This window comes from Pecten maximus, unplaced genomic scaffold, assembly GCF_902652985.1.
Source record: "Pecten maximus unplaced genomic scaffold, xPecMax1.1, whole genome shotgun sequence".
In the NCBI taxonomy this organism is placed as follows: Eukaryota; Metazoa; Mollusca; class Bivalvia; order Pectinida; family Pectinidae; genus Pecten; species Pecten maximus.
In genome coordinates, this window is record NW_022982558.1 from 1 (window position 1) to 15,033 (window position 15,033).

Genomic DNA, 15,033 nt, shown 5'->3' on the forward strand with positions numbered 1-15,033 from the left:
GTATAATTTGCTACATCATCTTAAACTTCCTATGTTAGAATGATCACCATACTTATTGGGATTTACTACCACCTTCAGATTCAGATTCTTTTATTTCACCATACTATGTAAGTATGACATACTAATGTTACAACTGTGGCATGTTGAAAGTTATCTCCCTTAGAAAGTGTAAGTTAGAGCTATGTAAAGTAATCTTTTCTTTTTGTCGGAAACAGACTGGCCCCATCCGATTGTTTGTACCATACAAGAGAAGAAAAAAGGACAGCGACAGTGATGCTTCCTCTCCAACACGTATAGAAACCATTCCTGTGCCAGTCAATATATCCAAAAAGCCAAGGATGAATTCCACCAAATCGCCAGGCCCACCGGTCACACCAGTATCTTTAGCCAATGCTATTACTCTTGGAAATCAAGTTCCTGTGTCGATGAAAGACCATGGTAGGAACCCCCTCAAAAAATATGCCAACATGAATTTAAAAAAATCAATTCTACCAAATGTTTCACTGATTTTGAATACAGCATATAAGGCAAAAAACATCAATGTATCATTTAACCCTTCCATCCTGATGTTTTTTGTGGCTTCCCTGAAGTTGTGAAGGAGACTGTTAATATTTTAACACCCAACATCCAGGTGTATATGTCGGGTCGGAATTTCCTAAAGTCCTTCACTTGGATAACAAATCCTTCTCTTCTACGGGTAATAATGAATAGGTTTCGCATTAGAGACCTACTCTTATTTCTTTCAGTCCCATTTTAACAGATTTTTTTTTTATCCTTATTAGCAATTTTATTGTAAATATGAAGTAGAGTCTTTTGGCTTTTTTGATACATTTCTGTTATTGAATTCAGTGTTCCAGCTAGGATTTTGAAAAGGGCAGGGCGCTGCCTAAAAAAAGGGCATTTTTGTGTGCGACATTTTTTCCAGGCCTATCTATCTTCTACCTTATTTTACAGGACAATTTAAGTACATCCATGCATTACATATGACCTGATTCATAAGAGACAAATAGAAATCTGTTGATTTTTTTTTATTATTTCGTTTGTGTGTAAAAATGTCTTCTTTCTTCTCCTTATTCTTCAAATATTGTTTTAAATTTTGATGGTAAAAGTTATGACCTAGAGTAATTCAAAAATAAAATGATATTAGCATTATTTCAATTTAAGGGTGTATTGAGAGAATCCATATACGATAATTACGTCCAATCAAAAAGTTACTATCAGATTATAGTCAACAGAGCGATATTTTCAACCAGAAGTTAGTCTCTCCGTTGTGATTGTAAGACGACTAATTGTAAGTGAAGATATTATAGAGCAAAAGAGAAAAGGTGATCAAACATATACGAGAAAAAAATGATTAAGTAAAAGAAATTATATTATTTAATATCTGAATAAACTTCGTCCAAATAACTACGATGTATCTTGTAAGCGGCGGTAAATTTCTACTTTCACTTTAGACTCTTTAGAAATAACGGTAAACTAAAATCAGGAAATTAGAGCAAGTTAACATTTTCTTGAATTAATTATAAGAAATGGTAAACGAATTAGGGCCGATCATGATTCGCAAGTTTCGGATCAAACATTTGTTCCGTTGCTCTCGTTAACAAACGGTCCCCGCATGTTGTAGAAATGTAATCACTTGGCTATCACATGACCCGCAGTTAATGCAGAGTCGGCATTTCAGATACGAAAATAACACAATATAAAGTAAACTTTTGCAACCATTATTCACATGAGCAGATATTTTTATGTGTCCTTTATTTATTTATGAAAAATAAACATTTTGTATAGAAATCCGTCAATCCAACAAGGAATTTGCGACATCTGCATTTACAACGAACCATTTCTGGCGTCCCGCCAAACTTCATCAAATAAAATCAACCGAAAGCTAATTTTGATCACTGGAAAATCACTGGAAAGTGATCTCATGATCATTTACTTAAAAGTTGCTTGGTTAAAACCAGAAGGATTTCGTGTTGTCATGTGAATAAAATTTCAAAGATATACAATGTATAGATTGATCGCCAATTGCACACGTGCTCATGGGATAACTTTACGACAAACGTGCTGCTCTTTTCGGTCTTGTCAAAAGTTGTTTACATATTAAGTAAAACAACATTTCCATCCATTATCATTACTTTGTCCATCTTCAGAAAGCCTTCGTGATTATGATTTAATTGGATTACCAACCGATCCTATCGTCAGTATCGACTCGTCACGGTTAAATGAATCTATTAAAACACCAGCTCGATCCCCAGCTAACCGATCTCTGCCTCGGGCAGCGTCCATCAGTACCGTGGATAAAGGTCTACAGGTAAGGGGACACTGGTGTTACAGGTGGCCAATTAGTGACTGACTGACTGACTGTATATTGCATGGCTTCAGCAAATCGGATCTAGAGTATACTAGGCAAAATGAGCATAAATGACACTTAGAAAAAGGGCAGTACTACAGGAAAAGGGGTGGGGCGCATTTCTAACTTTGAATTAGGGGCAGGGCGCCGCGCCCTGCTAACCCGACCTAGCTGGAACACTGGAATTGCTGAATGATGGCTTTATAAAGGTCTATTATGGTATAGTTGAGAGAGATTATCAATGTTACTTTGGACAAATGTTGAAAGGGTCTGTTGTGACAACATCGTGATGTAGTACCGGTATGTTTCAGTAGGTATGATGGTATCGATTGGCAACAACATCAACACTCACGCACAGGGGCCACAACCAATCAAAATGACAAGTGCTGATGGGGAAACTGTACAGATATTTACAACAGACGCAGCTGGAAATATCATAACTGGAGGTAAGCATAATACAGATAGACAATAGGCAATATTTTGTCAAAAAATGTGCTGAAAATTGTAGTTGTTAGGAAAATGAGATATTTTCTTTCTGATTGAGTGATTCGCAGTGACTTTTTATGGTTTCCTGTTTCAGGGATTTTCCTACCATAGAATCTTGGTCCGTTAAAAGGACCCATTCCCCTAAAGAAAATATTGTGAAAATTCCCAATTTGCCACTGAAAATTCCCGAAATAAAGGTCAATTTTTCAAGATTAAAAATATGCTTGATGTGAAAAGACCTCAGGCAATTTTGAATAGATAAAAAGTAAAATACGAAATGAAATAATAAATCAAAAATAATAATGATAAAGGTAATATCTATTAGAACATGAATTTGTTTGAATTTCTTTTTCCTCTGTTTCCCAATTTCACATTTTGTCGTGTAATTCCTAATTAAATGGACCCTAGCCTGGACCGAGAAGAAAACTTTTTCTTTTTAGTCAGATCACTTTCTCAGGAGTCTGAATCAAATGGGTCAAAACATATCAAATAGAAATTCATGTCTCTTCAAATCCTACAATAAAATAATCAAATTTTTGGAAGTTTGCAATATCTTCTAAAGGGTCTTCTAGAAGCCATGTTTTAAACTTACGAGGGTTTGTAAAATATGGTTGTCTTTCAGTAGAAGTATATTGTACATATGCTTACATGGAATTATGACCTGACTGCCCCTCAGACAAACTGAATAGATAAATAGTTAAATAGAATGCTTCAGACTTTGTATACTAATGTTTCGATATGTTGAGTCCATTGTAACAGGCTTTCGCTGTGTTTGTGTTTAGACGCAGTGGTGATGACCCCCTTACCTGTAACCCCTAAAGCTCCCCAGGCCACTGTGATGACCGTGCCCGATGTATCTGAACAAAGACAGTGGTGGCAACTCGAGGAGGTAATGTTGAAAAGAATTTTTTGTAGATCATTATTTCTGATGAATTGTGACATTTGTGTAATATAAACCTTATACAAACGATGATTCATAGAATCTTCCCTAACCTTAAGAATGTGAACTGATTGAGAAATTTCCAACCTGAGTGATGATTTTCCAGGTTGTCTAACCTGAGGCTCTGCCGAGGGTTCGACAATCAAGAGTAAAATCATACTAGGGGTTGTAGATTCCTTTGTTAAATCCTCAAGGCAACAAATGATTATTTTTCTCCCATAATGCAGGATCCAGTTGTAACAATATTGAAAAGATATTGCAATGCAACATGATGTTGATGTTTCAAGAATGAGCTATCCGTCATATTCTAGTGGTTGACAGAGATATCGCACCCTAGGGCGCGACAGAAATCTGTAAAACATGTCAAATAGGAGACAAATCTGTGATCAAAGGGAGATACTGAAATCAAGGTCATCTCTCAAGAGATTGAATTGTGTCGGGGGGCAGTGGCCAAGTGGTTAAGGTGTCCCGACACTTTATCACTAGCCCTCCACCTCTGGGTTGCGAGTTCGAAACTGTAGCCTGCTGGTTTTTCTCGGAGTACTCCAGCTTTCCTCCACCTCCAAAACCAGACATGTCCTTAAATGACCCTGGCTGTTAAAAGGACGTTAAACAAAAACAAACAAAGTCTGGACTATTCCTCCTATAAGTTGTGAAATTCCACTGATGATTACACTGTTAAACACCTGATTTCTAACCTCTACTCCCAGAACAAAAAAGTATTTGATATTCCTTAAGCCCTCAATGTCTTGATCTATGTATGCAGGATTTATATACGATTACAGAAACGTAATTGTTACAAATTTGGTATAAAGATGCATTATTTACTAAATTCATATAGTATTACTCATAAATGTGAAAAGATCATCAAATGTTTATATTATGCATCTTGAAAGACTGCCATTCTTTTTGTTTTTCTTTTAAAGCAGTGCTCTTTCTATTACAGCTTGTGAATGGAGTACTGAGCCAAGCCCAACAGATAAAAGGTCTGATAGAACAAGCCAAGCAACAGAGTCAGATGTCTCGAGATGCTGCCATTCATCAACTCAAGATGCAGATGGACAAAGAAAAACAAGATGTAAGCCGAAGGATGTTTACTTTTTGTGAGAATTAGAGATATAATTCTAATTGGAAAAAAAAAATTATTTAAGTTTTTATGTTAAAAAAAGAGTTGTTGATAAGAAAAAATCACCTAAGCGTTTCTTCCTAAAATTTGACTGACTGACCTCTGCCAGGGTGGTCAATTACCGTAAATATTCGCGTATAGTGCGCACTTTTTTTCAAAAATTGACAAGTGAAAAAGACCACTGCGCACTATACGCAAGTACAAGCCTTTTCCCAGTCAGAATGGATGTGATTTGACTGAGATTTGTGATCGTTTCCTTTCACAACAAGATTGATTTAATACTTACATATATATATATATATAACATATATAAAGCATTAAGAAAGTAATAGTTAACAAATAATCAAAGAAATGAATAGTTATTTTAATGTTTTATTCCTTGAAATTGTGTATTTATCAGCAATTACGTGGATTTATCTAAGTCGATCGTGAGCCACATGTTCCGTACACATACGATCTCACTTGAGCATGTTCCCGTATTCAGGTCCAAAACGATGTATAACATCTCAATTAACATCAAACAAAACTTGAAATGATATAGCAGTACTTAGTTATTTCATACTTCTAAATTAATCACCTTATAAATCCAGAATGTTGCCAGAAACTGATAACGTTCAACTTGTTTATTTACGGAAGCTGTAACAGCACGCATGCGCAATTAGGCACGGGTAACACTAATGCCTTGATCTCGTGCGGCAGTCACTGACCAACTGGCCATATAAAATACGATATGACTGTGAAAACTACCGGGTTACTCTTATTTATCGTCTGCAGTGTAGATTTATCCTTTACACATGTTAATTCATTGATATAAAAGTTGTGACCAGCACGACGACTACAGACTTGTTTCCGTACTGTATACAAAATGGCGGCCTGTGTTACATTACGTAGCAGTCAGCTTACTAGTCAATCTTGTTATAATTGAGCTTAATTAGCTTTGTATGTTCGTGGAAAGATACCACAAGAGACCATACCTGCGTGAAAATCACAAGGTGATTGAGGGTAGGATTAATTATTTTGTTGGTACAACAACGTAGATGGGACCGCTACAATTTGCAAGCTGACTAGGCCTGTGGCGGTATAATGTAAACAACCTGTCAATCCAATGTGTCAAATCTGACCGGTGATTCCAATTAAATGTGGTACATTGTAAATAAGCTTTCATAAGTTACAAATTCCTATCATCTTATGCTTTAGAATTCATCTACCGCTCAGTTGAAAATTGAAATTTTTTTTTTTTTTTAAAACGAACCTCAAAAACGTACCTGCGCACTATACGCGAGTGCGCACTATACCCGAATATTTACGGTAAGATGTTTCTTTGTGGGTGGTTGTAAACCAATAAGGAGGACTCCAGAAAAAGAGAAATTCCAAGCATGGTGGGTGCTGGACAAAATGCGACTTGTTACTGTTTATTGTTTGATAAACCTTGAGTCCTCCTGTTCAGTAAATATTTTGCTGGAGTGGGCTTAATTGAAATTAAGCTTTGCCTATTCTAATATGGCTTCCCAGTGAAGGGGTCTGAAGATGTCTTTAATTTGGGTTACAGGCACTGAATGCAGCACGAATTGAGGCCCAGATGAGCATACAGCGTGCAGTAATGGAAGAACGGGCTCAGAAAGATATCGCAGTACAGCAGGCACTGGCCACGGCACGGGCAGAGTTACAGGAGAAATTAGACTCGGTTACTGTGGTGACATGTGACAAAGTGACATATAATGACTCGTGGACTCACCAAGGAAGCCAGAATAACATAGAGAGCATCATGGTCACAGAAGTGGAAGACGATTCTGACAAGGAGAAAGAATGAGTGGTCTATTACGTGTTTCACAGATACTAGTCAGTTGTGTTCATGAGCCATCTGGGACGGATTTGCCGACACAAGGATCGCACAATATTGTATTGATTAGGCATAGATATTTGTCTCTACAGATGTAGTCTAGACAGGCCATGTAACATCAACCGACATTCGGTCTGAATGATCCCTTGATTACATGTTTCTTTCTATAGATAAGACACTCTGTATGGATATGTTAGCACGATGCCCCCTTTCAAATTCCCAAATCAAATGAGGCTGCTTTAATTTAATCAATTACACAAGTATTCCTTCATTTTTGACATGGAGAAATCCAAGATTTCCACTCAATACACATATCTTGTCTGTGTCCTTGAATATGCAATGATAAAGCCAAAGGATTTATGTTACCCACTAGATAAATTTACCAATCTACATATGAAATTATAAAGGTTAGAAAGGTATGTTCAGCTACAGAGCCTTTGATTCCAAGAGTAGAGAAGATTGGAACTCTTCGATTTGGATGTGCTTCATGGGCAAGTTGCAATCCACCATCATTTCAGCTAGAATGATTATCCGACTTTTCTAGAAAATATTGTTCCGACTGGGGTTGACAATTCTGCAAACCTAAAGCCTCAACCAACTGTTACCCAAATTGCAGACCAACTGCAACAATTTGACTAGAGCCTGCGAGTAGTTTTTTCAAAACCTTGGGTCACCAGATGTTATATAATGTACAGCCGTAGCCAGCAACACCATCTAACACCAGCATTGTATATATTTATCTAGTGGAGACGAGGAAGAGAAGCCATTTTGTGTGCCTTAGTTTTCAGTCCTACATATATAGCAGCTGCCCCATAGCTATATATATATTGGTTAACACTTAATATAGAACTGGCTGTCCATGCTTTTTATGAAAATTTATAATATATCATTATTTATTGTTGTTATTATAAATAATTAGTTCGTTTCATTGTTATACTCAATCAAATTAAAACTAGATTCTTATTTAACACGATTCTGTGGATCTGGGGATAAAAAAAACCACTACAGACTTTGACACGTTGTAATAAGTTATAACACTCAAAACTGTCATTGTTGAAAAAACGTGTACATGTGGGTACTGCAGAAAAATATTATCCCAGTTATTACAGAGTAGGTGGGAGTTGATGTAAGAAGACATCTAAGATTATATCTGTATTTAATATCGGATATTTTAACATGACCTGCAGTCGAAGGTACATGTATGTAATTCAGGGTCGGAAACACAAACCAATGTACCGGGTATTACTGTGCAGATGGAAATATTTGCAAGAGATTTAATTTTGATCTTCTTGCGGTCATTAAATTAACCATTGAAATACACATCCAGTGAAAATTTAATATATTAAATTAATTTTCACACGCAAATGTATGAAATGTTTCATTATGCAGATTGCTTACAAGGTGGTGTGCTGCAAAGTTTAATAGCTAGGACTAGTTCTGATTAGAACAACCGTAAAATTAAGAAATGTGAAATTAAACAACGATGCAGTAGTCCATTTCAAACAAGACATTTAAACTTTTGATATTGACGGTACAGTACAATGAAGTAAGTTTTAAACCAAGCATAGCTGTTAATTTTTTTTTTACTCAATAGCATTAAAATACAGTTCAACAATGTTTATATTCTGGCTTCTTAAAATAAAGCCGTTAATTTTGATTTGATTGGTTGTTTAGGCTAGAAATTTCTGTTATTCATGGTATATCAGTACTAACAGAAACTAAGCATCGTAAAGAATTGGTATCAACTTGTCTAAAGAGTGTGACATCAAGACTTCTATCGTATAGAACTGGATAACCTTGTCCAAGCAATATAGGCAGTGTAATGATTATGTTATAATTACAACTGAAGAAAAATTACAGAAATTACAAAAATTACAATGATATATTTTATTTGAGATATATGTTGTTGAAAATGTTTGTAATTTTGATATTGTTATGTTTTTAGGTCACCTGAGACAAAGTCTCAAGTGACCTATTCTAATCCCCTTTTGTCCGTCGTCGTGCGTCGTGCGTCGTGCGTCCGTAAACAATTTACATTTTCGACTTCTTCTCCAAAACCCACAAACCAAATTCTATGAAATTTGGCAGGAAGCTTCTATGGCTAAAGGTCAACCAAAATTGTAAATTATATGGTCCCCACCCCAAAGGGGCCAGAGGGGCGGGGCCAAAAAGGGTCAAATTGACTAAAACTTCAAAAATCTTCTTCTCTACTCTCAGATATGCTGGAATCAAACACTCTTCATAGATGGAAGGGTCTTAAGGTGTTTTACCAAAATTGTAAATTTCATGACCCAGGGGTTTCACGTTTGCCCCTGGGGAGGGGCTAAACTTTACTATAGTTTATATAGGGAAATCACATTTTTGACTTTAATTTGTTTTATTTCTATTGGAATTCATTCTAATTTTGTAAACATTGTCAGCATGGGATGACAGTTTGATGGCATGCACCTGTTGGCCCTGACTGACCCCCAGGGGCTGATGGGCGGGGCTAAAAAGGGCCAAATTGACTGAAATTTCACAAATCTTCTTCTCTACTCTCAGATATGATAGAATCAAATACACTTCATAGATGGCTGGGTTTGAAGGTTCTTTACCAAAATTGTGAATTTCATGACCCTGGGGTCTCAAGTTTGCCCCTGGGGCAGGGCTAAACTTTACTATAGTTTATATAGGGAAATAACATTTTTGACTTTTATTGGTTTTGGAATTCATTCTAATTTTGTAAACATTGTCAGCGTGGGATGACAGTTTGATGGCATGCACATGTTGGCCCTGACTGACCCCCCTGGGGCTGATGGACGGGGCTAAAAAGGTTCAAATTGACTGAAATTTCAAAAATCTTCTTCTCAAGACTGAAATAAGGTGGAATCAAATACTCTTTATAGTTTGAAGGGTCTTATGGTGCTTTATTGAAATTTTAAATTTCATGACCCTGGGGTCACAAGTTTGCCCCTGGGGAGGGGGTAAATTTTACTATAGTTTATATAGGGAAATCACATTTTTGACTGATTTGTTTTGATTTCTATTGGAATTCATTCTGGTTAACATTTTCAGCATGGATTGAAAGTTTAATAATATGCATATGTTGGCCCTGACTGACCCCTAGGGGCTGATAGGGGGGGGGGGGGGGGGGCAAAAAGGGTCAATTAAATAAACTGAAATATTTCAAATCTCAGGTGACCGTTAAGGCCCATGGGCCTCTTGTTAACTCTCTAACCTGGCAAGATATTGATTCATTTAAAACATAATATTTTATCACCATTTAAAATATTGCATTTCACTGTAGATAGTCATTCCAGATTGTTCAGTAACTTTATAATACAGATAATCGCTTTTCCCTTGAAAGGTAGTTATCAAGTTAAAATGCAATACATTCAAAACTGCAGCAAAAGGACTTTTGTTTTTTCGTTTATTTATGTCTGCTACCTGTTAAAATATGTTATTGTTTTTAATGGCCATCACTGAAAATGTATTGTCTTATGTAAAAACTTTGTACAATATTCAAGCGTCAGTTTGTGCAGTCTCTTTCTATGGGGCCGAACAGTAGTAGAACTTGGTAACCTCTGACCTTTTGTACATATATAATTTGTGTTTGCATTTAGGATTTCATTTATTTAAGATAATGTGACAAAGTGCTATTGAAAGTGTCGGACAGGCAACAATTTAATTGTTAGTCTTAATCTAGACACTGATTCTCAAAAAAGTATTTGAAAAAAAAAATGGAAAAAAATATATAAGAACACAAAAAAAAAAAAAAAAAAAGACGAAACAAAAACAAGGTGAAAATTTCAAAGTTTTCAAATGTGTACAAAAATTGTCCACATAGGATTATAATATATTAACCAGATGAAAGGTATTTTTTGTTAGGATTTTTAAAGTATTGCATTGGTTACCACCTTTTAATGTGATATACTTACTATACATCTGTATTTCTGTCGTGAATGTTTGGTGGTTGGGGATTGTTTGTAACGGCTGATATTTTAATATTTGTCGGTACAACCACAGGGACATGTCTAGTCTTCTATTTTAAAAAGATAGCCATGGCGATAAGTTCCTATATAAAACTAGACATGTCCCTGTGGTACATACTACAACTGTGGCTGTTACAAGTTAATCCCAGGTAAGAAAATGTGAAAGGGAGAATGTATGGTATATGATGTGTGGATGTCAACATACACGTTATTATTAATATTGAAGAGAGAGGAGACAGGAAAAGTTGATGGAAAAGTTCGACTATTTTCCTGGTAAATAAATGAACACTTGGTTACATTTTGATTCTTACTGTTTTATGTTTGAGTGTCCGCCACGCATGTGCCACAGAAAATGATGAAAAAAATCATATTTACATTACATATATACTCAAGTTAACCCCATGTCTGGGCCCTATGTACTCCAGATCTCTATACTAAAATGATCACTTGCTTTTGCAATCGGGAACATCTGCACTTTCTGTAAACAAGAAAATATATGTATTTTCTCGTTTACGGAAAGTGCCGACGGTTCCCGATTGTGGCTTTTGGTGTAAGAGAGGTTCATGAACCAAGGGAAGTAACTCCGTATTTGCTAACGCATTTATTTCTGTGCGAAGTCGAGATTGTTAAAAATAATATCAACTGAACATTATCAGAATATCGAGATTAAAACGGTGTTTTGGTTAATGTGCATACCGCCTTGGATTCTGAGATATTGGAAACTGAATAAACATGTTCAAATATCTTAGGAGTTAACTGAGCCAGGAACGTATATGCATGTCCCTGCCCTAACTGAACGTATAGAGCAAATACTATCGCTTCAGAGGGTGTATGAGTGCGAGGCACAGGAAAAGGATTTATTTGTATTAAAACTGCCGGGAAGCTTCCTATGGCTGTAACATATAATTGCCTACGTCATCATTCTGGAAGGTGAGAGTTTTCATTAAAGAGACTATAACTGTAAAATTCACTGTCGGAAAATACTAACAGGCGTAATATTTCTTTAAAAATATATCATAAAACCTAAACCTTTCCCTAATTACGAAAGCTAATAAAAGGGTCCGTATTCTTGCTTTGTAAATACCTAAATTAGTGCAAAACAATGACATTACAATTCGGTAGAACACTTTTATAAGAAGAAATAACCGTTTTATGAGTAACAAGAAATATCTTTAAAAAAGATAAACGGCATAGTTTTAATGGTGGTGAAATAAATTAACGAACTAATGAATAAATGCGTTTCAGCACGGATAACAAAATTATGTCAGTTTGAATTATTTGTGGTGATAATAAGACTGCATTTGAATCAGACATATGATTTTATTAATGTTTCATTTGAATAGATACATGCATTTATTCAGCTTGCATTCAATCTTAATTTTGTTTCGTCTTTAAATGCATATCTGCATTTTGCATTTACCGCTACATTGACCAATCACATACTTCATCTTGACCAGTAACGCCACCTGTCGCGTCATATCCGGGGCCAAAAGAAAATTATACGGCTATGCCGAAAAATCGAGTGAAAGTCGATGCAAAGCGGATACTTCCAGCACAAGGGCATATGAACTAAGAGACGTTTGTATCACAGCAGGGTTAGCACGGGCATTGAGAAAGCCTTGAATTTCACATTGGGCCTTGAAAAGCCTTGAATATCATTTCGGCCCGTGAAAAGCCTTGAAAATTGGTTACAGCCTTGAAAAGTCCTTAAATATTAAAGTTTCATTAGGATAAATGAAACTCTGGCCACTGATCATTTGGATTCAACTTTGTCTTTGCTACTTCCCCTACAAACATTAATAATAACCATGTCAAGTTGTATTTTGATCAAGTGGATAGTTATAAGTTGCTTTTTTGTTCTCTTGTTCCCTCTCAAGATGACTTAGATGACGGGTAGAATGGGCCTTGGATCTTTAATTAAGACATTGAAAAAGCCTTGAAATGGCCTCGAATTTGGTTTGACATAATCCGTATGAACCCTGCACAGAGACTAAGTTTATTGTCTAACTTGCCACGTCATATGCAACACAAAAAATCAGGGATCCATTGTCACTTTAAAGACGAAAAAAAGGGGCTTCAAACAATGGCATTACTGCTTTGTCTTCCTTTGTGCAAAGTTGTTACGGACACGGATTTAATTTTGAATTGAGGCTTGTCTGAAAAGTAAAGATGGTGGGCTTGCTCGATTTGCTTACTTTTTATTCAAGCAAAACAGCATCGTCGGATACCCACGGTTGATTGCACCACGCGCTACGCTACACTTATGACCGATGATAAGTGTAGCGTAGTAGCAGTGACAAAGCTGTGGCTATTTGACAAGTAGAACAGTCCAAAATAAAGACAGAGATCCATATCAATCGGACACATTTACCACAGACATATACAAGGTACCAAGTCACTGACACATGACAACTATAAACACTAGCTGATCACGATGACATCATACCCAACACTATCGGACCAATGAGATCGCGTTAGGCCAGACGGAAGCTAAGGAAGCCGAGTAAACGAAATACTTACAAAATATGAATATTTAGTGGTAGTAACCGTCGGACACGCATATATCACAGTACATGTAAAGTCTACCAGTACACAGGTAAATCCTAATCCAATGCTGAAATCCTTAAGTGTAGCCCAAGCTTACCCTAATTTAAGAGCAGGTCAGGTTTGATTAACGTCAGTGACAGTCTGGGCCTTGAAGCATGTCGTTGCAGCCTTTGGGTTGACTTATAGTTTCATCATTGTTAGCATACCTTACAGTATTTGTATATATTATTTTGACGAAGTTGTGAATCTAATATTTTTTTTAAAAAATACCTCCATTACGTAGCTAACTTCGTCGCGTTGTAGTTTTTTTGTCATGTATTGCGGCTAATTCATCCAAGTTAACGATACTACAAGTAAAATCATGGAAATAATCGCTGCCATCATATTTTGAAAGTCTCTACACACACAGTTCGTCCGTGCGTTGGTCTGTCTGCCGTAACTTCTCCGGATGTACCTCAATGAAACTTATAATTACACAGACACGTCCTGTCCCACTCGTCACATCTCGGCCGATTCCGTACCTACATCTGATGAAGGGTACCGGAATCGGCCGAGGTTAGCCGAATGGTCCTGTCCCAAGAGACCTCGCAGTAATACACTGTAGCAGCAAATTCTGGGGCTGTGCTAGACAGGTGGAGAGGCAATCTCCGTCATAAACTTCTTCAAAACAAAACAAAAACATATTTAACATTATTATGTCACTGAAAAAAACCCCACTGATCTGGTGGTAAGGGCGACAACTCTAAACACAAATCGCAAACACCGTTTTAGCGTAACATACTTCCTTAATTAAGACGACAGTGTCGCACTTGACCACTGTGTGTCAGATACCTAGAAGTCCTGACCCTGGTACGGTATCTGTCATTTATCACACTAACATTTGTTTCCGTTTACTATTTATAGACGTAAACTGTCACTGCGGGATGTTTAGAACGCTAAACACCAATTTCGTCTCCTTCTTATACGCAATGTGTGCTACAAAAAAATGTGTCATTTTATATCAATCATACCTGGAGTTTCATTTAAGTTTGGTGAAAACTGACCGAGTAATTTTGTAAAGGGGCATAACTCCAACGAAAGCAATATTTATCAAAAGTAAGCGAAACACAGTTTTAGGGTGTAGTGACTATATCAGAGAAATTGTGGCAAAATTCTATGGAAAAGACTTAAGATGGACGGACGGATAACTTGAGCTCGGTATACTATTTAACTTGTGATAAGTATATGTTCCTATACGATCCCTACCCGTGATGTAGTTCTCGGGAAGCTGAGAAACGGACCGATCCGTGCTGCCGTGGTTGTGTCCTTGGGCAAGACACTTCGCCCTAATTGATTTGGATGGCATGCGACGGGTCTCCCGTATGTTGTTTAGTGTGCTAGTCACCAACTACTACAGTGAGACCCCGCCTTAAAATAATCCTGTCAGTTCACGGGATGATAAATCCAACAAACAAACTAGTTATATAAATACCACAAAGATATAATAAGAGAAAAAAATGTTGTTTGCTTATGTTATTTTTTATAACATTGGAAATTGGCTCTATAACACAAACATATTGTATATGTTTTGGTCGGAGATTATTTTGTCTACAGAAAAAGAAAGATTCATAATATGATAGACACATTAATCCCAAACTGCCACTATACCAAATAGTCACCAAATTGATGTTTGAGGCACGAGACATGCATCCCTATTATAAAATGATATGATGCCAACTAAATAGTCCTCTTAGTTCTTAAGAAGAGAAGTTTTAAACATTATGAAGGACACTT

General features: G+C 36.5%; 1 protein-coding gene across 1 annotated transcript; it reads left to right on the forward strand.

The window, feature by feature from the left end:
- The first annotated feature begins 140 nt into the window (after positions 1-140).
- LOC117320558 (deformed epidermal autoregulatory factor 1 homolog) lies at positions 141-8,706 on the forward strand. The gene is made up of 5 exons (XM_033875122.1): positions 141-438; positions 2,662-2,796; positions 3,619-3,725; positions 4,723-4,854; positions 6,452-8,706. The coding sequence occupies exons 1-5, from the start codon at positions 141-143 to the stop codon at positions 6,710-6,712; spliced, it is 933 nt and encodes a 310-aa protein (XP_033731013.1). The 3' UTR covers positions 6,713-8,706.
- The last annotated feature ends 6,327 nt before the right edge of the window (positions 8,707-15,033 follow it).

Excerpts from the sequence above, each read along its gene's own strand:
- LOC117320558 (XM_033875122.1), top strand. The coding sequence starts at position 141 with ATGTTGAAAGTTATCTCCCTTAGAAAGTGTAAGTTAGAGCTATGTAAA. Across the intron at positions 439-2,661 it reads TGTGTCGATGAAAGACCATG|TAGGTATGATGGTATCGATT; the intron begins GTAGGAACCCCC and ends GGTATGTTTCAG. Across the intron at positions 2,797-3,618 it reads TGGAAATATCATAACTGGAG|ACGCAGTGGTGATGACCCCC; the intron begins GTAAGCATAATA and ends GTTTGTGTTTAG.